General features: G+C 39.8%; 2 protein-coding genes across 3 annotated transcripts in view; one reads left to right on the top strand and one right to left on the bottom strand.

Annotated features, from left to right (window-relative positions):
* LOC132022476 (interleukin-36 gamma-like) overlaps positions 1 to 27,775 on the bottom strand; it is a 162,380-nt gene that overhangs the window by 133,987 nt on the left and 618 nt on the right. For both annotated transcript variants that reach the window (XM_059407725.1, XM_059407727.1), the window contains exon 2: positions 17,616 to 17,706. The gene's annotated coding sequence lies outside the window, so the exon portion shown is untranslated. The remainder of the gene's footprint in view (positions 1 to 17,615; positions 17,707 to 27,775) is intronic.
* IL1A (interleukin 1 alpha) lies at positions 15,029 to 23,936 on the top strand. The gene is made up of 7 exons (XM_059407724.1): positions 15,029 to 15,101; positions 15,734 to 15,809; positions 16,785 to 16,833; positions 17,527 to 17,737; positions 19,331 to 19,504; positions 20,824 to 20,942; positions 23,150 to 23,936. Exons 2-7 carry the CDS (start codon positions 15,742 to 15,744, stop codon positions 23,339 to 23,341), a joined length of 813 nt encoding a protein of 270 aa, XP_059263707.1. The 5' UTR covers positions 15,029 to 15,101; positions 15,734 to 15,741; the 3' UTR covers positions 23,342 to 23,936.

Below are 27,775 nucleotides of genomic sequence, written 5' to 3'. Positions count from 1 at the left end.
ACACACACACACACACACACACACAATGGAATACTATGCAGCCATCAAAAGAAATGAAATCTTGCCATTTGCAATGATGTGGATAGAACTAGAGGGTATTATGCTGAGCAAAATAAGTCAATCAGAGAAAGGCAATTATCATATGATCCCCCTGATATGAGGAATTTGAGAGGCAGAATAGGGAGTTTTGGGGGTAGGTTTGGGGGGTAGGGAAGGAAAAAAATGAAACAAGATGGGATCAGGAGGGAGACAAACCATAAGAGACTCTTAATCTCACAAAACAAACTGAGGGTTGCTGGGGGAGTGGGGTATGGGGAGGGTGATTGGGTTATGGACATTGGGGAGGGTATGTGATATGGAGAGTGCTGTGAACTGTGTAAGTCTGACAATTCACAGACCTGCACCCCCTGGAGCAAATACATTATATATTAATAAAAATAATTTTTAAAAAACGTTAAGCAAATCTCTCAGAAAGTAATGCAAAAGGATAAAGACAGAATTGAATCAGTGAGAATATTAGAGGACAGGTCCAGGAAACTCTGAAGTCTAAAACAAGAGATTCCAGAGAAAAGGAAAGATAGAAAAAACTGAGAGAAAAGGCACTTGATCAAATAATTCATAAAATTTTCAGAACTTGAAAAACAAGTGTTTCCAGGTGGTAATGTTCCCATTGAGTATCTAGCATAATGAATGAAAAAACACCCACCCAATGAGATTTCAGAACACTGGAGATAAAGAGATAATCCTACAATATTCCAGATAGAAAGCAACAGTCACATGGAAATAATTGAGCATTTGAATGGCATAAGACTTATCAGAAGCAATATTGGAGACTAGAAGAAAATTGAGCAATGCCTTCAAAATCCTAAAGGAAAACTAATTTCAGCCTAGAATTATTATCCAACCAAACATTAGCCTGTCTCTGTGTGGGTGTGTATGCCCACATATGTGCCCATGCACACACATATGAAGCAAATATGACAAAACACTGAGGATTCTTGGTTTGGGAAGATGGCTATGCAGATGTTCATTGTGCCATTCTTTAGAACTATCTGTATGTTTGAAAATTTTCATGATGAGAATGGATGAGGAATGGACAGAAGGGAGAAGAACACAATTTCATACCTAATTCAGAGTTTCTTTCCTTCCCCTGTTCAGCCTAATCTATAGCTCTGGGAAGGGAAAAATAACTATTTCTTTACTCTTTCCTCCTTCCCCTCTATTGTCTGCCCTTTCTCCCCTGACTTGGAACCTAGGAAGAGGCAGTGGGAACGGGGGAAAGTCTTCCATCCCTGGTGTTTGCCAGAGGAACCAAACCTCTCCACAGAGTGGGAGTACCCTAGGTGGTACTGGTACTTGCATACGATTTGTCCAAGCAGGTCCGATGAGAGGGTGGGGCAAGCATCAGGAAGTCATTCACTGACATGAACTGATCTGTATGCAGGGATGGGAGAACCTGCAGAGGAATCAGCCCTGAGAAAACAGCATGGCATCCTTCTTTAGTTGATGCTTTTGCTCAGGCAGAAGAAATCATGGAGAAAGGGGCTTGTAGGAGTTATTTCACCAGATTCTGTGAGCTACGGATGTAAAAGCACCCAGGACACAGAGGGAAGCAGTTAATGTGTTCTTTACTCTTTAGCACAAATGCAGATAGCTTCAATACTTGTATACATACACAGCCTCTCTGGGAGAGAGAGGCCTCTGGTGTGGACACCAGCCTTCTCTGTTGGTCCCAGCACCAAGCCAGTGCTGTGCTCTCTCAGCATCTCAGGCTGCTCTCACCAAGAGCAGGGGTAGTACCATGTGGGAACTGGAGCTGCCAGACTGATTTATATGTGAGATAGCATCAAAGGACTCTAAGATAAGCAAGGTAAGATTTGCAGGGTGAGCCTCCAAGTTCCTGGTCAAAAGGGAACAGGAGCTAAGGAAGCTTGAATGAACTATTATTACAATTCCTTTATACCCCGATAGTTGTGAGGCCTAGAGAGTCTTTGTTTTTCTACAAATAGTCTGGTAACATTAAAAAAAAAAAAAACTGCACAAATTGAAGGTATACAATTTGATCATTGTGACATAGGCATACACCAGTGAAACTATCATCACACTCATGATAATGAACGTACACATTACCCCCAAAAGTTTCCTCAAAAAAAAAAGTTTCTTCCTACCCCTTTATAACCTTCCCTCCTCCTCCCTGCACACTAACACAAGACAACTACCGAAGCTTTCTGTCCCACAAATGAGTTTGCATTTTCTAGAACTTTATGAAATCATATACATTGTAGCCTTTCATGCCTGGCTTCTTTGAGCATAATTATTTTGAGATTCATCCATATTGTTGTATGTATCATTAGTCCATTCCTTTTCATTGCTGAATAATATTCCATTGTATGAATGTACCATACTTTGTTTATTCATTCACTTGTTGATGACATTGCATTGTTTCCATTTTTAGTAATGACAAATAATGTTGCTATGAATATTCCTGTAGGAATACTGGTAGAAACCCACGCTTTTATTCCATGCGGGTAGATAAAAACCTGGTAGTGGAAGGGCTAGATCATACGGTAGTTACATGTTTGGCTTTTTATGAACCTGTCAAATTGTTCCCCAAAGTGTTTGTACCATTTTGCATTCCCATCAGCAGTGTATAAAAGTCCTATTTCTTCACCATCACCATCAATGCTTGGTAGGGTCAGTCTTTTTCTTTTTAGACATTCTTATAGGTGATAATGAGGCCCAGAGAGTCTAGGGTTACATTGGTATCTTCTTCAGCACCCAGAACAATGCTGATCATAGAGAAAATACTTGTTGCTTGATTGATGAGTCTTTTTACAGTAAATAGAATTAGTTACAAGTTGGTTTGGCCTGGTCTTGCCTCTGGAGACAAGGTTGTGACAAAGTTGCTGAGGATTTAAAAAAAGAAAAATCTGGTTCACCACTGCTCCACTGGAGATCAACTAAGACCCAATCCACAAGAAGTAGAAAGGCCAAACCACACTGCCTTTACACCAAAGTATTTGAAAGTCTACCATATTTCAGGAGGGCCCTGGATACACGGACCCTGCACTGCTCAGAGTAACTAGCTCAATGAGGGGTCGAAGAAGCAAGCAATGTGAGGAGCAGTTAGAGAAGGCTTAGGGGAGCATATAACAGATGTCATCACATTGCTGAGATGCTCTCCTGCAGTATCAGAACATCTATGCATCTTTGAGAGCATATTTTGGATAAACAGAAGGGACTCAGTGTAGCTCATAGCTTTTGGTCCACCAGAGGAAGAACATTCTAATGACAGAGATTTCCAGCTGTAGAGTGGGCTGCTTCACAAAGATACAAGTGTCTCATTTCTCAAATCACCCTCATCTTTGCAGGAACACAACAGAAGTTACTCCTACCCTGAGGAAGAGAAAGGACTAGGAAAACAGCACCCAAATTCTAAAAGGTAGAAGATCAGGCACATATTAGGAGTTTTCTAAAGACTTTGATTGATGAAAAATGAATGAGTGAGGACAGAAAATGCTAAATTAGATGTAAGAAAGAATGCACCGAAGCAACCCAGTGGATGGTGATAAAGTAATGAGTCCCAGAGTCTAGCTCAATTAGAGTGGTGAGAGTTGGGTTGGAAGATTTCCCAGAATATTAAGTAACACTTTGCATGAGGCCAGTTCAGCTGGGGAGAGATAAACTTTGGAAGAACTTTATATAAGGGTCTGCTACCCAAAAAGCCACCAAGTTATCCAATATAAAGAGAAGCTTACCTCCCAATCTGCCAACTTCAGAAGTCCAGAAGAAGTCTGAAGTCCAATTCCTAAGAACTGAAGGCCAGAGGAAGATCACTTTATAAAATTTCCTTTTTTTTTTTTAAAGATTTTATTTATTTGTCAGAGAGAGAGAGAGGACAAGCAGGAGGAGCAGCAGGCAGAGAGAAAAGCAGACTGAGTGGGGACTGAGCAGGGAACCCAATGCTGGACTTGATCCCAGGATCCTGGGATCATGACCTGAGGCGAAGGCAGACACTTAACTGACGGAGCCACCCAGGCGTCCCTCTTTATAAAATTTTCATAGAAAATTGGGAAAGACATTTTTTAATGTTTTAAATGTTTTTTAATGTTTTGCAACATGTTTTAAATGTTGCAACTGAGGAAGAGATGGAACTAGGAAAACAGCACCCAAATTCTAAATAGTCTATGGTCAGACACATACTAGGAGTTTTCTAAAGACTTCATTTAATGAAACTGAAGAGTGAGGACAGAAAATGCTAAATTAGACTTTAATGGAGAATGACAAAAGTAGTATGTGTTTGTTGTAGAAATTTTTAAAAATAAAATTACAAATAAGAAAATTAAAAACATCTTTGACCCCACTACCAAAATATTTCTATCATTTACATACTGGTAGATACAGAGTCAGTCTTTTTTGTTTTTATAAAATGGAATCATAATACAGATAGTCCTCAGTAACCGAAATGCAGACCAAAATGGAAAAATACGTATTTACTTCATTTGTGTCTATCAGTTTACATTATTATTTTATGAAGAGCTCTTAAAAGCTAACAATAAAAGCTGAACTCCTTCAATAAAAAAGGTAAAAGTCATTAACAGAAAATTAATGAAATGTTTTTAAAGCGAAAATAGCCAGCACTGGTCAAAGTGTGGGAAAGTGAGCACTTCCATACAAGGCTGGTAGGAGCATAAAGGGCCACAGCCTTCCAGGAGGGCAATTTGGCAATAGAGTGCCATAAACCATTGGACCCTGAATTCCACTTTTAGAAATTCATCCTAAGGAAATTTCTCTCCAAGATTAGATAAATTTGCCTCTATTTTCTTTTGTTCATTTTATGATGTCACTTTTCTTTATGTTTAAGCCTTTTATTTATTTGGAATTTAATTTGTATGAAGTAGAGAATGTAACTTTTTAATTTTTTCTTTTTCTAAATGGCTTATTGGTTCCCAAACACTACTTACTAATCAATCCACACTTGCCCCTTCTGATTTTAAATACTGGAGTTTGACTTTAAAATGTAATCTGCTACCTCTCAGACAACATTTGAGGAAATCCTGTTCCCTCCCTCAAATCTATGAGAGGATGAATACGTCACTTCCCTCTTTTTACTTTGTTTCTAAGAATTTCTTCTTTCCAAACTCTGCAAGGCCACTATAAAAATTTCCAGGGCCTAAGGAGAAAGCAGAACTAACTAATATGGGGAAATCTAGGAAATACTTACCTATTCAGTTCAGTCCATCCTATATGATGACTCAAACTCTCTACAGCCTAAATCATCATTTTCCTCCCCAAACTATTTCCTCCTCCCGAGTTCTTTATCATCTTGATGTCATCCTAGCGTCCCTCTTTCTACTCTCCTGCACACCCAGGACATATCGCATTAGTTCTTCCTTCCCTGCATGGGCCTTTCATGTCCATTTCCACTGTAGCATCCCATGTCTGTTTCCCTCAGCCCTGGCTCTCCCGCCTTTCACCAGGAGGAGCAGACCAATCTCGTGGTTTCACTCACTTCCTGGCCTAATCCATTAAACTCACCACAGTGAGGCTCCTACATCATATCATTGCTCTGCTTGAAACACTCCAGGTGTTCCTCATTGCTCATAAATGAAAGTTCAGACATTACACAAGGCAAGGCCCACTACAATTTGGTCCTACCCCCACCTACCTCTCCAATCTTTTCTCCTTATTCTGACACAGCACTCTGTCTCTTAAATACTCTGCCAAATGTTTCTTTCCTCTTCTATCTCTAGTCTGAACTAGATTTAAGGTGTTTATTCAAGGGGCACAGGGTGGCATAGTTAAGTAAGCATCCGACTCTTGGTTTCAGCTCAAGTCATGATCTCAGGATCATGGGATCAAGAGCCCTGGCAGGCTCTGCGCTCAGCATGGAGTCTGCTTAAGACTCTTTCTCCCTCTCCCTCTGCCCCTCCTCCTCCAAAATAAATAAATATATTTTTTAAAGGATATTTATTCAAGTATTGAATAAAGTGTTATACTGCCCAGTCTTAATTTTTTAAATTTTAAATTTCATTGCAGCTTAATGCCCATGTATTTGCTTTTCTCCATGGACCAGAAGCCCAGGCCCAAAGTAAAGCCCTGCTTTTTCCAAGCTCTTCTTTTAAAAAACATAAATATGTGGGGCGCCTGGGTGGCTCAGTGCTTAAGCCTCTGCCTTCGGCTCAGGTCATGATCTCAGGGTCCTGGGATTGAGTCCCACATCCTGCTCTCTGCTCAGCAGGGAGCCTGCTTCCTCCTCTCTCTCTCTCTCTCTCTCTGCCTAACTCTCTGCCTACTTGTGATCTCGGTCTGTCAAATAAATTTTTAAAAAAATTTTAAATAAAATAAAAGACATAAATATGTCTGTAAGTTGCACCATATTAGGTCCTGGAAATTTTACATCAAATAGTTTACCAGATCACTTTCCTCCAAGTCAAGAAAGATCTGGGAACAGAACAGGACACTGGTGACTGAAAAGAAAGTGCTGAAACAAGGTCAGAAGAAGCTAGAAGGAGCAACAAGTCATGCCACATGAGAGCCCACCATGATGCGGCTGCACTGGAAAGGGTGTGAAACACCAACTGCATCTCCATGCGGATGGACGAGGCAGTCAGCTCTCCACTCCCAGGACACCACATTCTACATTTCCTCCTGACAAGCAGGTCTTCTGCTTCCCAGTTGCCCTGACTGCCATCCCTGGATGCACAGCTCTGACTGGTGGGGGTGCCTCACCTCCACACCCTCTCCTGGGCCTCGTGCCCACTGCCAAGACTCCATGCCTTAGCCTGTTGACTCTTCCAAGTTTCAAATCCATGCATGCAACTCCCATGGGATTTTCTTCATGGGATCCTCACAGTCCACCCCACTTTCTCCGATTCTGCCAGCATTTCTCTCAGAATATGGTACTTCGGTATTCCTGACTGCTGCTTCCAGAATATGTACAACTCAAATATCTCATCTGTCTAAGGGACTGCACTTTTTGTTGAGTTGTCTATCTTCCTCATGCCCTATTTCTAACCAATCACCAAATCCTAATGATTTGACCCTTCTAATAATTCAAATGCATCCACTTCTCTCCGTCTCCACAGCCACCACACAAGTCCAAAGCCATCATCATTTCTCACCCAGACAATTCATTAACCTTCTTCCCACTGTCTCTCCTCTTTAGAATCCAGACAGATCTTTTAAAAACACAAAACTAATTTTGCCAATCGCTTGCTTAACACACTTCAAAACTGCCTTCAGGATATATCCAGTGTCCTTAACCTGTTTGCAGGGTTGCCCATGACCTGGCCATGTCCACCTCTTCAGCCGTATTTCCTGCCACTTTGCTCTTCAGTCCCTGGGCTTCTGCCACCCTGGCCCTTTTAAGTTTCAGAAGGATACCAAAGTCCTTCTAGCTTTCAGGCCTATGCACCTGCTGTTCCCATTGCCCAAGACACTAACCTCTTTTCTCACATCTACCCACACCTTCATCTGGATAAATCTTACCCTTCTCATCCATGATGCTGCCTTCTCAGAGAGACTTTCCATGACCTTTCAGACTAGATTAGGTTTTCCTCCCTCCCCCCTCCCACTTCCCTTGCATATATCTCCAGAGCATCTCACACTACCACTTTCTTCAAAATTGCAACTATGATCATGCGTGCCTCTCCATCAGCAGAGATACAACTTGCATTCTACTTAGAATTCCTTTAACTATAACCTGATTTTTGGTTAGCCACATTGGAAATTCCCTGCAGCTAATCTATGTTTTCCATTCTGTGCCAAGGAAGGGCCTGGACTAGAGGAGTAAAGAAAGCTCTAATTCCATGGATGGGGGAGTACAGGATAAATCCCAAAGGGGTCACAGCCTGAGCAAAGGTATAGAATCAGGAGAACATTGGACACTTGGAGAGAAAAGAAAGGAAACTAACACTGAACTAAACACTCTCACAAACACAATCTCATTTAATCCTTCCAAAACCCTATGAAGTAAGAATCACCAGCCCAGTTTTATAGGTGAGGCAACCAAAGCCTTCTTTTATTCTGTTTGCACTGTAGTCATCTGCGCAGATCTTCCCCACAAGTTAAAAGCTTATTAAGGGCAAGTGGAATTCTCTGCCACCTCTTTTCCCCCATGGCCTCTGATACAATGCTTCACTATGAAGCAGACTGCCAAGCTGGCTTCAGGAAGGTTTCATGCGATTCTGCTCTGTGGTAACTCCTGCTCTCCTCTGCCTCCAAGTCCTGCTCCTGAGTCTAGACTCTCTCAGTCTCTTCTCTCCCAGGGGAGCTAGAGTGCCTTTGAGCAACCTTGAAGGGGATATAATGACCTCCTTGGAACTGCACTAAGATCCCATGGACAGCAGAGTGAAGAAAAGAGAAAGTAAGATCACATTTCTTCCTTGGATATTCATCTTTTTAAATCAAAATACTGCAAAACTTGTCTAGACTTTCTGATTCAGACACATAAACTCCCTTTTCTTAAGGGTGATCAAAGCTCCAGATGATCCTTCATCTGTATCAAGCCTGAGTCATCATCCATGGAGTAAAATTATCATTTCCTTCCAATTTATCAGCAACTATTACATATTTCTATACTAGAAATGGAACTTGTTTCTATTTATACCCAAGAGTGTAGAGGTACCACGAAGACAATGTGATTATGTTCAGAATAGTCATAAAGTGTGGAATGAACAGCCATGGCTGCAAAAATCCCTGTAGTCATCCAGTCCAACCTCTTGCCTTTGTAAAGAAGGAAAACCCTGAAATGTGTAGAAAGGTAGGTCACACAGCAACTGGTTAGGGTCAAAGCCAGATCCAAGTCTCACCTTTCCAACCACACTGTGTGCCACACCTGCCATTCCCTGCCCTGTGCCACACTTGCTCTAATCAGGGGCCCATCCTCCCCAGCAGCCAGGAATCTATACCAAAAGGAGGGAGAAGAAAACCATGCACTGGGCATAAGACCCTTGCTATTAATTATTTTCATGCATAAGTCAGCTTCACATCAGAGCGGATGCTTCTATTGATATTTATTTTTAAAATGTTTTGAAAAACTATAAAGTACCATATAAATGTTAGATGTTTAATATAATTACTATATGATTTCTATCTGGGACGTTAACTCAACAGTTTATCACTGCCCTTTTAATTTCAGAACTGTTATATCTTTATGTCTGGACCCAGAATTTGGTCAAAATGAAAGCATCTGATTGGGCTCTTGATTCACGTTACTTGAAAATCCACCTCCCAGAGAGTGGAGAATGAGGAAAGAGGAATACTAATCTAGACACAATTCTGTCCAAGAAGGAATTGATTACGTGAAAGAGGAATTTTGAGATAAAGTGATGTGACCCTGGAGTTTGTGATAGAGAAGGGAAAGATACTTATACATAGTAGTAGTCAGAATAGGTTAGGTTACATATTTATTACTATATATAGTAACAAACTCTGAAATCTCAGTGACTTCACACAATTAAAGATTTGTTTCTCACTCATGCAAAGTCAAACGAGGTTGTTCTAGTCTCATACATTTGCAGCCACACCACCTGGAAGACGACTTCCAAAGTTGCTGCACCAGTCGAAATTAAAGATGATGGAAGTACACATGGGCCCTTGATTGCATAAGCCTAGAAGTCTAACAAATCACGTCTCATTTCCTGCTCACAATGCTTTGGCCAGAAAAAAACCATGGGTCCTTAATCCAGCTCTGCAAGGGAGACAAGGAAATGAAGACAGACATTTATCAAGTAATCCCACAAATGGATATTTGGTAAGGAGAGTCCACCAGATATACATTCCCCAGATTTCAGGAAAGTAAATATTGAAATGTTCAGAGTATCCCATTTGTATAAAAACAATTCTATATATGCCTTGGAAAAGGAAAGAATGAAAGAAAATACACCAAAATAGTAATAATGAATACCTCTAGTTATTTAATTGTTTGTAGGCTTTATTTTCTTTTTATATTTTTTTATATTTCCCTAGCACTACTTAATAATCATGGTTTAGAATCCAGAAACGTAATCCAAGTTTTTTTTTTTAATTGTGAAACAAGTTCAGACCAGAGACAACTCTGACTCCGTAAAGAAAATGAGTCAAAAGAAAAGAGAATTTCTTTAAAATGCACTTCTGATTAGGTAATCACAATTAGACAGCAAGAAGAAAAGTGAGAGACAGGCCCAGACATGACTGCGGTCACACGGAAGCTCTCTGACGAACTCTGATTTTTAAGTGCATCTGTGAAAGACAGTGTGCCAAGGGAGAAGGCAATGAGAGAGCACAGCCCTATGAACGACCATCCCAAAGGAGAGAGAAAGGAAACTTAGAGACCAAAAAAGCACATAAATTAGGGCAGAAATAAGCTAAGGCAACGAGAGGGAATCACAGCTAACCGGGGATTTGGTGGCTCAACATGAAGGTGTCCCTTCCCACTACAGGTTTCTGCCAACTTGAATTTCTCTATCTACTCCAAGCCACAGCCATCCCTCTGCTGAGTTCCCAGAGCATTTGCCTAAAGTTTACCTAAAGCTGAATGGGTAAAAACCTTAGTGAGCTCTACACAGGGTCTTCACTGTCTAGCACTTGCCTCCCTCATCATCCTCAGCTGCCACTCCACTGGCCCTGCCTCTCTGACTCTAGCTTCCAATGCCCTACTTTTATGTATTTGATCCCCACAGCCTTTGCTCATCCTGGAATGTTCCCTCCTCCCTCCCCATTGAACTACCCACTCCCAGTCTAAGACTAGCTTCTTTGTTATGACTTTACTAAACTTATCTTCATTTGTTTATCTGCTTATTTTATGGGATTATCGGATTATCGTTGAATGTCTTCACTGTCAGCCTCCACGAAAGCAAGAACAATGGCTGGTTGTGCTCCCTGAATGGGGTTTCATTCTTTTTTAGCCCCCTTTTAATTTATCAATGAGAATTCATGGGAGACATTGTTTTTCCACCTTATCCCTCTTTGCTAAGGAGCCAGTGTCACTGGGTAGTATGGTATTTGGAACCAGAAATCATGAAATGGGAGTTTTCATTTTTGCTCCCACTCTCACACAAACTCTACATGTGACCTTGCAGCCTTGACATTTCCCCTCTCTGAAACTGCTTCCTCTTTTATAAAATGAAAGTTTAACCTAGATAGTGTCTGAGGTACATCTTCCAATGTATCATTCTAGATCCTTCAACAGACTAACAAGACAAAGCAGAAAAACTTAGAAATTAAAAAGAGCAAAGAAAAGGAAGAATTCACACACTAAGTAAAAGAGACAGCCCAGTAGTTGCTTGAGCCTAAGTTCTGGTGTCTGAATTCCATTTCAGCAATTTGGTAAACTCAAAATCTTAGATTGGTTAATCTCCCCGAACTCTGACTTCCTCATCTATAAAATGTGACAAGAATACCTACCTCACAGGTTTAAGGCAAAGATTAAATGAGATAATGTATTAGAACACCTGGAAGACTATGTTAGGTCGTTTCCTCCTTCCCAACCCACTGCCACAGAATTTAAAACCAGGTTATAATTAAATAGGGCATGAATTGAGACAAAAGGCTCAATCGTCTCTGTATGTAACAATGGTTTATGCATACTTCATTCCCCTGAAGAGGCCTTCTACAACTTAAAAACAAATAATTGCACCCCCTGAAAAATTCACAGGGAAGAGCTGTATTTTTTCATTCAAGCAATGGCTGTCAGATCCAACTACATGCAATGATTTTAAAGTTGCTTCCAAAGATGTTTACGTGGTAAACATCTTCATGGTACAATGGCAAGAACACAGCTTTAAGTCCATATCCAGGGGCGCCTGAGTGGCTCAGTGGGTTAAAGCCTCTGCCTTCAGCCCAGGTCATGATCCCGGGGTGCTAGGATCGAGCCCATCATTGGGCTCTCTGCTCAGCTCTCTGCTCAGCAGGGAGCCTGCTTCCCTCCCTCCTTTTGCCTTTCTGCCTACTTGTAATCTCTGTCTGTCAAATAAATAAATACAATCTTAAAAAAAAAAAAGTCCATATCCAGACTCCATCACTGACCATGCACTCAGCTACCTTGACCGCCTTCACCCTTTTCTTCTACATCACAGAATAAAATGAGATTTCACTGGAGGAAGAGGGGAGGGGAAGGGGGATATTTCAAACCATTTTTTTCTTCATCTTTTCTTTTAAACAAAAAAAACTGAATCAATAAGCGACAGGGTGTTCGAGGCTGAAAAGACCTGCAAGAATGATCTCTTTCAGCCCATCACTTGGCATCCAGTGGAGGTAAGAGACTTGAGCAGCTAAATGCAGTGAAAAGAGAAGATTGGACTTGGAAGAGAAACCTGAGGTTAGAGAGCTGGCTCTGCCAGTTTTGTGACTGTAGGTTGGCCACCTTAATGTCTTCAAGGGCCCTCCTCTGTGAAAAGAGATAGTAATCACTACCTCCGTGGGTTAAGTGTGGAGCCAGTGAAACAAAGCAAGGGAAAGCTCTTTGTGAGGTAAAAGCAGTTTTCAAATGAAAAGCGCCACTATGATGCTTTGGACCTGCGACCTCCAGGCTTATAGGGTGTAGCCACTCACCCACTAAAGTATATCATTTCATCTTGCATATCTAATTTTGTAAATCCTGAGAGAAAAACGCAGCACTAACAAGCACTCTGGCACAGAATAAGTACACAATAATTTTTTTTTTTTTCTGTATGATCTAGGTGGAAAAGGACTAAAGTTTTTGAAGTCTCCTCGGAGTCAAGAGGTGGGTATTTGAAGTACCCAAAATTCCTGTCACAGGACAGCCCCCAAAGACCCCCTGAGCTCCAGTAGAGCTCTACCTAGCACGTTTCTCTCTCTATTCCCCAGGAGGAGTTGGTCCGATGATGGGGCTTACTTACAAGTCAGTCTTGGTACACACATACAGAAAAGTAGGTTCCCCAAAACAAAAGGAGGACTTCTGACTCTCTAAACCTCACCCATGTTGTTCTTCCCTTAAAAGCCAGTTTCCAAAATGGTCAGATGAAGGAAAAGTTAAGTGAAACCTCAACCTGAGTTGTCTGTCTAAAAAATTCCAACTGTCCTTGAGAAACTCAACAACCACATTCAGGGAATTCTAATTCTCTACAACAGAGGAGGAGCATAGGCCAGAACGGGTGTTACCACTAATGGTAAAACCAAGGATGTTTTTCCTGGATTACCAAACAGATGCTCTACATTCCTCCCAGAAACTAAATATCTTCAGGGTTTCAAGGGAGGCCTTCACCTGAAAATGTCCTCCCTGTTGAAGTTTTCAAACCCATATCTTCATAAGAACTATATTTTCTTTGGTGAATTAAGGTGTTACAATGATGACTATACAGGTTCCCAAGTGACAGAAGCCATTATTAGCTTTGTTTTTATTTTTGCTCAGTTGCATCTCCATAGCAGCCCACATTCACAGTGTGCTTTGCAATTGTTTCTTGGTAATAGCCTCACAAGATGTGTGGGAGGCAGAAAGAATAACCAGGATTAATATCTGTGTTGCCAGAAGGAGAGCCACATAGAGAATTGGCTACCATCACCATTCAAACAGGATCCATCCTGAGACATCCAAGATCTGCCCCAATCTTGTCCTAAATTTACATTGTCTACATCTAGGATACAATACTTCTTTGGCTCTTGTTTATGACGATTGTGACCAGGTCTGAGACCAGGAGGATCTTGACCGGCAATAGAACCAGAATCAGAGATTTTGTACTTAGGATAGACCTTAATGATCATCTCACCAACCCCATTACTTACTGTTAAACGAGACCAGAGAAAATACTTTACCCAATTCACACAAGCCACTTCACTCCCAGTTCTGAGTGGTCTTGCCTTTTTATACCATATTCCATTGCAGTGCCTACCTTTCTCTCTTTACCTTCTTGTTCCCCTCCTCTACCCTCTTTTTCCATCTGTTTTCTCAATTTAAAAATTTACATTGCTTAAACTCCAAACAGGAGACCTTCAGCATTTATCTGCCAAGAGTCTGATGTTCTACCACCTGAACTGGGCCAGCCTTAGGATACCAAAAAAAGACTTTGATAATAACAACCAGGCAACACTGATGTAGTGTGTATATAACAGTCCCTCTCCTGCACTCAAACTCTATCCTCAAATGCAGCTACCAGCTTTTGGCCAGGGCCTTGTCCATATTTCCCTGAGTCTACAGCTATCCTCACACACCTTAGGTTTATTCTAGAAAAGACCAGACTTCCCTTTGGGCCCTGACAGATGGCCACTTTGCTATAATATGGCCAGGGCAGAGAGTACTGTAGGAAATGGGTCAACAGTATTCAGAAGAGTAATGGTTATCACTTCTATCTCCCCTACCGGGCCCTAACAGCAGGCTGTCTCCCCATACTCAGAGTGATTTATGCCTATTCTGCAAATGTCCCTCTTCAGAAAAGATGGATCATTTTCCCTCACAGCCAATCCTTATCTGCCAGGGGCTGCCAAGCATTCCATCAATTTATAGTTAGCCCTGGGGTGCAAAAAAACAAATTAAGCTAAAACACAAAATACAGTTCCTAAGCTCCTCTCCAACTCTGGCCATCTAGAATTCTGATTTTAGGAGTTCTCTCTTCCTCCCAACCATATATTTTTAGAAAGTTAACATTTCTGGGGCACGTGGGTGGCTCGGTGCGTTAAAGTTCTCTGCCTTTGGCTCAGGTCATGATCCCAGGGTCCTGGGATCAAGCCCTGCATTGGGCTCTCTGATCAGCAGGAAGCCTGCTTCCCCCTTTCTCTCTCTGCCTACCTCTCTGCCTACTTGTGATCTCTGTCTGTGAAATAAATAAATAAAATACCTAAAAAAAAAAAAAGTTAACATTTCCTGCCCTTCTTCTCTTTTTCTAAGACTACTTTATTATAATTGTTTAGAGCAAAGCCATAAATAAATGAGCCAAGTTAGAAATTCCTGGAATCTCTGCAAACAACACTAGTATCAAGCATGTAATCTGTCATTATTTGGTCAGTTTCCGGGTGAAGTAACAAAAAAAAATACAATTCTTCCCTGTAAATTCCCCCATGACGCATACAGGCCACGCCTACTCCAGAAGACAAAAAGGCGAAGTAACCCGACTAGGGCTCCAGACAGAGAGGGAGTCATTTCATTGGCGCCTGAGTCAGCAAAGGTATTGTCCTTATCACATCTTTGACTTTTAAAATATATTTTGCTTTTCTCCTTGGCCATTGTCTCTCAAACTGCCTTCTCTGAAGCACAAGCTTCTTCCTTCCTTTCTTGTCTGTCCCTGGTTTGGTGTGTGAGTTAGATCACAGTCAGATTTCAGAAAATAATTCTTTCTATTGATGGGGAGCTGAGGGACAGAAGAACTGGTTTCACATTAAGGCATTGGTCAGCGCAGCCGAGCCTTCCCTTGGAGGGAGTCTCTACTACTAAAACTATTAGGGGAAAACTAGAAATTTCCAAATCTGTCCCTTTCTTGCATCTATATAAGGCAAAGACCTTATTCTTGTGGGCTTTTTTCTTTAATTTATCCAAGCTTTCATTGAATGTCTACTGTATACAATGCATTGGGTGGGGCACAAAAAGAACACAGAAGTTCTAAAAGAAGTTTATAGTCTAAGAAAGGAGACAGATACATATGAAAATAACTCAAGGGAGTGAAAAGAATGGGGAAAATGCTGAGTATAGGCTAAGTCATTCATTAAGCTTCTCAAGAAGCACAAAGCAGAGATGATTCCCCTTGCGGGTGTTTGGTTGGTAGCTGACTAGGCTGACAACCACTGGTGTTCTCTGTTGCAGAAGTCAAGATGGCCAAAGTTCCTGACCTTTTTGAAGACCTTCAGATTTTCAAAAAGGACCTGAAGAACTGTTACAGGTAGGAAATCAATTCTATCTCTTGTAATTTAATGAGGGGATCAAGGTATATTAGAATCTATCTAGCAGTTACAGTAACTAGCATGGAGCCAGACTGGCAGAGGTCTAGAGATGCATCCTACCTCTGAAGTCAGGGCAGGTTCAGCAAAGATCCAGAAAAAGTAAGCATCTTGCATGTTACACTGAGATGACACTGACAGGGAGACAGCCATTGTAGGGAAATTATTTTTACAGTCTCCTAGTCACTAGTCTCCTAGTGAATTTCAACATCTACTTAGACACAGCCTCAGTCAGGTTCACATTACATGATACCGTAATGGGTTTTAATGAACTGCCAGAGAGAGAAACCAACTTCTGATCTGGATCTCAATCTGGAAGAGGTAATGGCTCCACAGCAATTTGAGCCTGTGAATGTACATACACAGCCAAACCTCATTCAGACATAAGGGAAAGATAAATGAATAAAATTAAAATTTATAGGATATGTTAAACAAACACGGTATTCCCATTACTAATACAAACTACGTTATCAAAATGTTGCTGGATAGTTCCCAAGTATAAATTATTAAATCTGTTTTAGTGAATACGTGAAAGCAATGTGTAACACATGACTTATTTGGTTAAAATTAAATTAAATTAATTAAAATGAAGTGCTTCAAAAAGCATTTCTCTCTTGAGGAGGTTAACATTTTTCCCTGAAATTCAACTCCAGCTCTTCAATTTTTTAGCCAACCCCCATTTTTGAAGTTAAAGCACAGGTAAAGTTCAAGAACAGTCCTGATGATTACTAATTCCAAATTAGCGAGGCACAAATTACTGCATATATGTATGTATGTATAGAAGTCCTTAATTTTCAAAGAGGACAATAATGACTATGTGTGTGTTACCCAAAGCTAATGTGGTCATTAAAATACATTGGCCAGTGACAGCAGAGATATAACAAACAGAATTACATTCTCATTGTCTTGTTTGACAGTGAAAATGAAGAATACAGTTCTGAAATTGACCATCTCTCTCTGAGTCAGGTAAGCAAATGACTGTAATTCTGATGGGACTGCTGTTCTTTTTATTATTAATATATAATGTATTATTAGTTTCAGGGGTACATTTCTGTGATTCATCAGTTTTATATAATACTCAGTGCTCATTACAACACATACCTTCCCGAGTGTCCATCACCCAGCCACACCGTTCCCCCCTACCCTGGCCCCTCCAGCAACCCTCAGTTTGTTTCCTAAGATTAAGAGTCTCTTATGGTTTGCCTCCCTCTCTGGTTTTGTCTTGTTTCATTTTTTCCTCTCTTCCCCTATGATCCTCTGCCTTGTTTCTTAAATTCCACATATAGGATTGCAATCTTATGCAGTATTTTCTCTAACAGGAAAAAACAGCAATAGCTTGAATCTTAGAAAGTTTTATTTCGCCCTCACTAGAAGTTCAGATACATACATTTCTTCATCATAAGTGAGACCAACTGCCTCTATACACTAATAGTTGATGACATTCTCCATGCTCAACAGATTTTCTAAGGGAAAGGTGGGAGAGAAATGGAGGGAAAGACAAGAGGGTTGGGGGTGGGGGAAGAAGAGAGGGAATGGGGAGGAGAAGATTGATGAAATAGAGAGCCTTCTCACTAAATCTATTGGATAAAACTTCTACTGAAAGGGATCTCATTCAACAACCGTACGTAGCCCCTCAGTTTCCATTTTCCTTCCTCATAGAAATCCTTCTATGATGTGAACTATGACCCACTTCATGAGGACTGCATGTCTCTAAGAACCTCTGAAACCTCAAAGACATCTCAGCTTACCTTCAAGGAGGATGTGGTGATGGTGGCAGCCAGCGGGAAGATTCTGAAGAAGAGACGGTTGAGTTTAAATCAATTCATCACTGATGATGACCTGGAAGTTATTACCAATGATACAGAAGAAGGTAAGAAGTCAAGTGCAAATAATATCTTTGTTTTCCATTGTTAAGCAAATGGAGACGATAGAACACAGGAGAAAATAAAACCGAGATTCTAGGAACAAGAGGGCAGCCAGGCATCGGTTTGGTGACTATAAGGAAGGAAAATTAATGTTTATCCTTCTCCAGTGGGGAGAGAGGACCAGTGACCTGAGTCTACAGAATACTTCCTCATGGGCTCATATTGTGGCCATATTGTAAAGGTCATGTGACTTTTATCCTTACGGCAGAAAGCAGTTATAAACTTTTAGTGGGTGACCACTTAAAAGCTATATTCCTCCAGATACAACTGCGCCCCTTTGGGTAAGCTATTTAACCTTCTTGCGCTTTAGTCTCCTCTACTGTAAAATGGAGATAATCAGAGTCCCTACTTGTTGTGAAGATTGAATGTGTCAATACTTGTAAGCTCCTGGACTAGAATAATGCTTAGTACCTAAATACCCAATAAACATTAGGTATTGTCATTCCTCCTCCTCCTCCTTACTACTACTACTACCTTTGTTAATACTACCAACACTGCTACTTTATGAATGGTTGCATTATCTCTACATTTCACAACAATCTTACATTCTCATTTTACATAGGAGGAAACTAAGCTCAGTTACGTAAGTCACATAGTATGTAAGCAGGAGAGCTTTACACCAAATTTAGTTCTGATTTTAACAGGTTTATTTTCCCATGCCTCTACTGTTATAAGCCTCTACATGAAACATAAACCAAACATTTTTTAAATAAGAGCTTTTTAAGGTAACAGGTACACACTAATACACATTCACCTAGAAAATAGGAAGATACAAGAAAATGTAAAAAAGAGAATAAAAACACTAAGAGTTTTGCCACTGCCAAGACTAGAGAAAATACTGAAGTATTTGATTAAGGGTCCATCAGCAAATTAAAGTCTTTTTCATGTACCTACACACATATAAACAAACATTAATAGGATTATATGCAATTTTATATTCAGCTTCTTTCACTTAGCAATATATCAAGGGCATTCTTGGATACCAGGTTTTCAAATTATAAGTAATAGATAATGAACATCCATCCAATAACATCCATATCATATCTTCATTTTTATCACCAGTTCCTTAGAATAGATTCCTAGACATAAAATTACTCAGAACCATGTGGATTTATGAAGCTGTTGTTATACACCACTGTCCAGAAAGGGGAGTAGACATTTAGACCTGTATCCTCAGGAACATATAATTCATTTTTTTCTCAGTGTATTCATTTGAAAAATGTAATAGTGAATGCTAGCAGTCTCCCTATTTCCTTAGAAACCTCCAAACAACCAAAATGAAAATATTTAATAAATAATCTATTTTTTTAAAATTACCCCCTGAGGAACTGAAGTTTAAAAAGAAGTAAGTAACCATGAGGATAATCCTAGAAACCACTTCTGCTAACAGGGTGACTTCTCTTCTCTCTCAGTTTCTTCACCTGGATTAAAATATTCCTAATGCCCCTTCCATAGCTACTTCTGATGCTTGCATTAGAGCAGATATATCATCTGTGTTTATACAAAGACATTAATCTGAGCTTGTGTAATGGCTTTAGAAATCATGAAGCCCAGATCTGCAGCATACAACTTCCGTAGCAATGAAAAATACAACTACATGAGGATCATCAAATCACAATTCATTCTGAATGACAACCTCAATCAAAGTATAATTCAACAAACTGGGGGAAACTACCTCATGGCTGCCGCATTACAGAATCTGGATGATGCAGGTAAGTGGAGAGCCGTCATTCTCCCCTCCTCTTAGTTTTGCATTTCTTTCAAACTTTTTTTCAAAATATAAACCTCTCTAGATTCCTAGCTTTGTACAATTCTTCTAGAATAGGATGAAGCACAATAACCCCCAGTAAAATGCTGGGCAAGGACAGGAGCTTCAGCCAAATCAGGAAGCTCCACAAGAGAGAAGTTTCCAGTCTTTGAGAGCACTGAGTATAAAGCTCTCTGAGGAAGTATCTCCTTCAGTTCTCTCAGCTGTTATTATCCTTGGTTTTAAAGATGAGGAAATGGACTCTCAGAAATATTAAATGACTTACCCAGATTTGCCCAGAAGCCAATAAGGAGCAATCACTCTCCATTAGAAAGCCTGTTGCTCAAACTTACAAATAACACCAAACTAGAAAGAATCATCATCTTTGAGAACACAGTTGTGAAACAAAACATGCAACAAGCTGAGAATATGTTCTGGAGGATGAAATTTAGTGTCCAAGAAATTTCGTCACACAAATCCAGTCTCCATGGTGTACATATTTTAGCTTCAGGACATGTCCTCAGTATACAAAACTGGTTTCAGAATTCCAAAGAGGCTACTTTTTAATAAACAAACAGGGCTTTCTGGTTGGGCATACTTCAGATAACATGCTTTCCACTCTATGACATTTACAAATTATTTTGTGCTGTATTTTCCTACTTAATACTATTTCACAAAATTTCCCCCACATATTGAAATAGCATATATATTTGCCATGTTTAATGACACTAGAATATTCAATCATGTTACTATGCTGGTCTCTTGGGTTTGCTCTAAGTAACTCTATTGCAAATATTGTTGTGTATATAATTTTTCCCTATGAGGTTATTTCTTTGGATCATACCCCAAAAATGGAACTCCTGGATTCCTAGGGATAAATAATTATACAGCTCTTATTAAGTATTCTTCTCTAAGGAAAACAACTACTTTTCAGGAGTGTATCAGCTTCCCTAAACCCCTCCATTTTAGGTTATTATGAACTCATGAGCTCAAAAGTTGAGGGGTCTTATCCCATTAATGTAATTACAAGAGAGTCAACAAATAGCCCCCAAGGATTTATTCAACATAGAAAATTCCAGAGACACTAACCAAGTATTTACCTGCCTAGTAAATATGGCAGACATTATAAAGGATAAAAGATGTTTGGAATTCCATTCTGGTATTTACACCATAGTTGGAGACTTAAATACAGATACACACAGACATGCACACACAATTTACGTAACACTTGATTTCATTCATATACAATGGATTTACTTTCTTTTTTGCTTTTCTCTTTGACAGTGAAATTTGACATGGGGGCTTACACTTCAGAAGATTCTAAATTTCCTGTGACTCTAAGAATCTCAAAAACTCGGCTGTTTGTGAGTGCCCAAAATGAAGGTGAACCTGTATTGCTAAAGGTCAGTCATTCTCGGTCCCCAATTTACCTTCATTTATATCCCATATCTTTGTGAATGATCTCCAAATAGGCAGATACCCCTAGCAGAGTAGCACAATCCTCTTCTCTTCCTATCACAGTTTCCACCTGCCCACCCGCTCCACATGCTACTTCTCACCTATCCCCAGAGGCACTTCTAGGCAGGATCTATGAGAAAGTAAAATGGAGGTGGCCAGAGTAAATAAAAGGTAAATTCCCTTCTTCCTTCTTTTTCCTTACCCTGCCTGACCCTAGTCACCTCCCATCCCAGGGCATCCATTTATTCCACCCATCTTGAACCTTACTAACAATTTCCATCTCATCTATATGATGGTAGGTATTAGGACAATAGGACCTGATTGCAAGATACTCAAGTCAACTAGGAGCAGAGAGGGTTAATCACCTGCCAGTGGGCGCAAAACAAAAAACAGGGAGCCAAGACTCAAGCCCTGGCCTTTTGACTCCATTGCCTCTCTCTCTTCACCGGTGTCAGCATTACCCCTCCTCCCAGACCCATCTCCACTACCACCTCTCCCTCAAACATAGACACATACATGCCCACTACAGCCTTAGATGTTTACTCCTAAGTTGCTGGTAAGTAGGTGACTCTTATTTAGTAAATGTATAATGCAGACCCCCAACTCCAACCGGAATTTTTGTAGGTGCTATGTATTTCTCTAACTGGATGAAGTGAGGTAAAAGTGATGTCTGCAGACTAGGGCAGTAGCTTCATTCATGAATTCATTCAACAGGCATTATTTATTGAGAGGCTTCGATTATTCAAACATAGTGTCAACAGCTGTGTAGACCATGGTGAGCCAAAGTCCCCAGCCTCATAGAACTTGGTCTTCTTGGGGACACAGACAGTAGATAAGCCAAACACCAGCAAGAAGTACAAGATGCTGTAAAGCAAATAAATAGGGTGGTGAGATAGAGAAAAATTGGAGAGTGCTTTTTACATAGAGTTCCCTGTGGGAATGGGATCTCCTGGTAGGAAGGAGCATGGTATAAGAGGGCAGGTGAGGGTAAGCATTCCAAAGAGAGGGATCTGAGGTCATCTAGGACCTAGAGCTTCAATAGTTTAAAATGCCAGGTTCAGAAATCAATGGGAACACTCTAAAACTGGGGCACAAAAGAAGGAGGAAAGATAAGCAGAGGCTAGTGCTTGCAGAGCCTTGCATTTGGGTTTCATTTGAGGTAAAATGAAAAGGCATTAAAGGGTTTCAAATAGGGAAATTTCCTAACTTCACTTATATTTTCTAAAATGGAGACTAGATCAGCATGAAGACAATGGAGAAAGCAAAGAGCCTAACTAGGTGGTAATGATAATAGTCATGGGAGTGGAAGTAGTGAGGCAGGTAGAAATAAGTAGACAGAACCGGTTAGATTTCAGAGATAGAACCAACAGGAGCGGGGGAGAAAATATATTTACTAAGATTGGAAAAAACTAGGAGAGGAAGGGGTTTGGGAAATAAATTCCTTGTTGCCATTGAAAACCCTTGTTGACAAGAAAAGCTCAAAAGGATAATTAGTTGCTTCCAATTAAAAAGAACACAAAAGAATCATCTCAAGTTGAAAGGTGAATTTCACTTTTCCATGAAAGTATTGTTATTCTATTCATACTCAAAAGTATAGTACAGCCTAAAAAGATACAATTGTCAAAAACTATATTGTAAGGAGTCAGCTCCTAACATACTTGGAAGTGGCGGGGAGGGTAAACTTTTAATCGTTGGCTTAAATACGGAGAAAAACATCTTTAATGATAAATTATTTTCCCTAAGATATTAACTGCACACTTAGTGGTCAAATGTTTAGAGATCTCAATTGCTAGTGTTCATGTTTTATGCAAAGTGCTTTCTGCTTATGAAGGCAGGACAAGAACAACGTTTTTACTCTACCTGCCACGATATAGTGAGACACTACTGTCATTGGCAATCCTTGACTAATTTGGATTTCTTTCCAGTTAAGTAAGGAAATTAACTATTATGTGTAGACTGGGCCATACTCTAATAGGCATGTAATAAATGCTTGCTGCATGAACAAATGAAAGAAGAATCTATATCATCATATTACAGAGTCAGTGTCCTAAAGTGCTATATTTCTCACAAAGGCCAAATGTCCAGGGAGTGCACTCCAGTTTTTTTGTCTGGAATCTTGTTCTCTAACATATCTCTGTTCTTCTTATCATAGGAGATGCCTGAGACACCCAAAACCATCAAAGATGAGACCAACCTTCTCTTCTTCTGGGAACGTCATGGCACGAAGAACTACTTCACATCAGTCGCCCAGCCAAAGTTGTTCATTGCCACACAGGAACGAAAACTGGTGCACATGGCAAAAGGGCAACCCTCTATCACTGACTTTCAGATACTGGAAACCTAAACTTGACTCTGGGGTCTACTTACTTGTGAAGTGTTGACAGTCCATATGTACTATGTACATGGAGGAGTCAAATCCTTTACTCTTAGTCACTTGCTGAGCATGTGCTGAGCCTTTGTAATTCCAAATGAATATTTACTCTCTTTGTAACAGAGTGAGCAAGGTCTAATGCAAACAACACTAATATATAAAGTTATTTGTTATTTAAGAACACCCTATACTTTGCAAACTAGCAATCAGTTTAATTATTATTCTTCATAACAATCTTGGGAGAACCGAGGCTACTGACTATGGCTACCAAAAAGATTCTACCCATATTACAGATTGGTTAAGTAACTGAGGCATAAGAAAACTAAATACCCACAATAGCAGTTGGAATGAGAAGCCATACGCCTAGAATCTCATTCCAACTGTTTGCCTTTAAGTTGCTGATGGACCCTCAATCAAATACTGTAAGTTTCTGGGACCTCAGTTTGATCATCTTTAAAACGGAGGAGATGATACTTACATCCTTCTTGCCTCAACAGTATTTTATGCTAATCAATGAGATCAGTTTAATAAAATACTTCTTGAATGAAACTACTGAGCCTTAAGAAAGCAAAGCTTATATATTTATTATCATTTATGTATACATATATTTATAAATATATTTTATGATAAAATGATATTATATTTATGGCAATTCCTTAACAGTCATCCTTAACAATAATAAAGTATTTTTTAGGCTAAATGAGTTTGACTTAGTTAAACAAGGCACTTTGGTCTGAGTCCTGCTTTTTGTAATATGTGGAAACACTGTAATTATGATAATAAATTTATATTAATACTTTATGCTGATAATTAACCTCCCTTTCATTCCTCTGCTTCTAAATTTGCTTTAGCTTTTTTGTATCATTCAATTTCACCTGCTATCAAGTCTTACTAGCTAACATGGGATAAACTTAACTTTGGTAACCATGACACAACTGTAAATCTTTCTTTTCTGGAATGTAAGCAACATTCCTTCTAGGTTCTAAAAGTTGTGATCAAACTACAGCAATTTCTTTCATGAGTACTTTATAGTTTTCTGAGTACAGATTCTTTGCCTCTTTGGTTAGGTTTATTCCTAGGTATCTTATGGTTTTGGATGCAATTGTAAATGGGGTTGACTCCTTAATTTCTCTTTTCTTCTGTCTTGTTGTTGATGTATAGAAATGCAACTGATTTCTGTGCATTGATTTTATATCCTGATACTTTACTGAATTCCTGTACAAGTTCTAGCAGATTTGGAGTGGAGTCTTTTGGGTTTTCCACATAAAGTATCATATCATCTGCAAAGAGTGATAGTTTTACTTCTTCCTTGCCGATCAGGATGCCTTTAATTTATTTTTGTTGTCTGATTGATGAAAGAATGATTGATGAAAGAAATTGAGGAAGACACAAAGAAATAGAAAAATGTTCCATGCTCATGGATTGGGAGAACAAATATTGTGAACATGTCTATGCTACCTAAAGCAATCTACACATTTAATGCAATCCCTATCAAAATACCATCCATTTTTTTTTTCAAAGAAACGGAATAAAGAATCCTAAAATTTATATGGAACCAGAAAAGACCTCAAATAGCCAGAGGAATATTGAAAAAGAAAGCCGAAGTTGGTGGCATCACAATTCCAGACTTCAAGCTCTATTACAAAGCTGTCATCATCAAGACAGTATGGTACTGGCACAAAAACAGATACATAGATCAATGGAACACAATAGAAAGCCCAGAAATAGACCCTCAACTCTATGGTCAATTAATCTTTGACAAAGCAGGATAGAATGTCCAATGGAAAAAAGATAGTCTCTTCAACAAATGGTGTTGGGAAAATTGGACAGCTGCATGCAGAAAAATGAAACTGGAGCATTTCCTTACACCACACACAAAAATAGACTCAAAATGGATGAAAGATCTCAATGTGAGACAGGAATCCATCAAAATCCTTGAGGAGAACACAGGCAGCAACCTCTTCAACCTCAGCCGCAGTAACCTTCCTAGGAACATCGCCAAAAGCAAAAGAAGCAAGGGCAAAAATGAACTATTGGGACTTCATCAGGATCAAAAGCTTTTGCACAGCAAAGGAAACAGTCAACAAAATCAAAAGACAACCAACAAAATGGAAGAAGATATTTGCAAATGACATATCAGATAAAGGGCTAGTATCCAAATCTATAAAGAACTTATCAAACTCAACACCCAAAGAACAAATAATCCAATCAAGAAATGGGCAGAGGACATGAACAGACATTTCTGCAAAGAAGATATCCAGATGGCCAACAGACATATGAAAAAGTGCTCAACATCACTCAGCATCTGGGAAATACAAATCAAAACCACAGTGATATACCACCTCACACCAGTCAGAATGGCTAAAATTAACAAATCAGGAAATGACAGGTGCTGATGGGGGTGCAGAGAAAAGGGAACCCTCCTACACCATTGGTGGGAATGCAAGCTGGTGCAGCCACTCTGAAAAACAGTATAGAGATTCCTCAAAAATTTGAAAATAGATCTACCCTTATGACCCAGCAATCATACTACTGGGTATTTACCACAAAGATACAAATGTAGTGATCTGAAGGAGCACACGTACCCCAAGGTTTATAGCAGCATGTCCACAGTAGCCAAACTATGGAAAGAGCCTAGATGTCCATCAAAAGATGAATGGATAAAGATGTGGAACATATATACAATGGAATATTTTGCAGCCATCAAAAAAAAAAATGAAATCTTGCCATTTGCAAGGAGATGGATGAAACTAGAGGGTATTATGCTAAGCAAAATAAGCCAATCAGAGAAAGACAATTACCATATGATCTCACTAATATGAGGAATTTGAGAAACAAGACAGAGGATCATAGGGGGAAGGGAGAGAAAAATGAAACAAGATGAAACCAGAGAGGGAGACAAACCATAAGAGACTTTTAATCTCAGGAAAAAAACTGAGGGTTGCTGGAATGGAGGGGATTGGGAGGAATGAGGTGGTTGAGTGATGGACACTGGGGAGGGTATATGCTATGGTGAGTGCTGTGAATTGTGTAAGACTGATGAATTACAGACCTGCACCCCTGAAACAAATAATACATTATGTGTTAATTTAAAAAAATAAAAATGACAAGCTGAATACTTAAAAAAAAAAAAAACCTACCTAGCTTTCTTTCCACACTTTGTGTCCCACAAAATAGTCCCTCAACTATCCAAAGAATGTAGAAAAGGGTGTGGAACTGGCCTATGTTACTCAAAGTGGGACCAATTAGCAAGAGGCTTATTTGAGCTCATTTCAAAGAAAGTTTCATAATAATCAGGGCTTTCTAATAAGGTAAGGCAATTCCTTGACACCAGCAATATTCCTGCAAAGACGAAATACCTAATGGGATCTATAGAATCCTCTTGCACTGGGTGGGAGATCAGGCAAGATAATTTGAAATCCATTCAATTACTAAAATTCCATAAAGACCAACAGAACTCCCTCTGCTTTTCTGAAACTGTCTGTAAACAAGCCTCTTTCTTACTCATTAACCAAAAAGGCTCTTGCCCAGCTGCTATTGTTAACCATTAGGAAGGATCGTGGTCCTCGACAAAGAGTCCAAAATTTTCATTAAAATAATTGTCAGTTGTTGTATTTGAAGCATATTTGTATATAATTAATGTAAATATGAAGATGCATAAATCCAGAAAACTCTGCATGGCTCCCAGCTAAACTCCCCACTGGAGGCCAAAGTGAAAAGCCGTTATGATAGCTTCATGCACAGCTGAGTGCCCAACTGGTGAAGCAAATGTGGCAAACAAGGACCCAGACATGACTCCCTCTCTACCCAACTTCTCAGCATCCAGGAGAGAGGTACCCTGACATGCAGAATACCGGAAACATTCCCCAGACCTCTTCATGAAACCAGCGAATAGGCAAAACAGGGGGCAAGCTTTTATTTATTTATTTATTTATTTATTTATTAGTCAGACAGAGATCACAAGTAGGTGGAGAGGCAGGCAGAGAGAGGAAGGGAAGCAGGCTCCTGGCTGAGCAGAGAGCCTGATGCAGGGCTTGATCCCAGGACCCTGGGATCATGACCTGAGCCAAAGGCAGAGGCTTTAACCCACTGAGCCACCCAGGTGCCCCAGGGGGCAAGCTTTGAAGGAAAACTTTCAGGCTGAAATAAGAGGAGTGGGGTATGTCTAATGACTCAGGAAGACTTAAAAAGGAACCACTCTGAAAGCAGCATGGCACTTCCTCTAAAAATTGAAAATCGAAATACCATATAATCCAACAAAACTCCTTCTCTACAAACACCCCCAAAGAAGATGCCAATAGGTAGCTGTGCACCCATGTTTATAGTAGGGTTAGTCACAGCAGCTAAAAGGTGGAAACAACCCAAGTGTCCATCCACAGATGAACGGATAAAGGTGGTACAAGCATA

The sequence above is a fragment of the Mustela nigripes genome, chromosome 7 (genome assembly GCF_022355385.1).
Source record: "Mustela nigripes isolate SB6536 chromosome 7, MUSNIG.SB6536, whole genome shotgun sequence".
Lineage (NCBI taxonomy): Eukaryota > Metazoa > Chordata > Mammalia > Carnivora > Mustelidae > Mustela > Mustela nigripes.
Note: the sequence above shows the minus strand (reverse complement) of the source record. Positions and strands in the feature narration are given on the sequence as shown.

Coding starts and splice junctions, on each gene's coding strand:
- IL1A (XM_059407724.1), top strand. CDS start 15,742: ATGGCCAAAGTTCCTGACCTTTTTGAAGACCTTCAGATTTTCAAAAAG. Junction 17,738..19,330: donor TACCAATGATACAGAAGAAG/GTAAGAAGTCAA, acceptor TAATGGCTTTAG/AAATCATGAAGCCCAGATCT. Junction 20,943..23,149: donor GTGAACCTGTATTGCTAAAG/GTCAGTCATTCT, acceptor TTCTTATCATAG/GAGATGCCTGAGACACCCAA.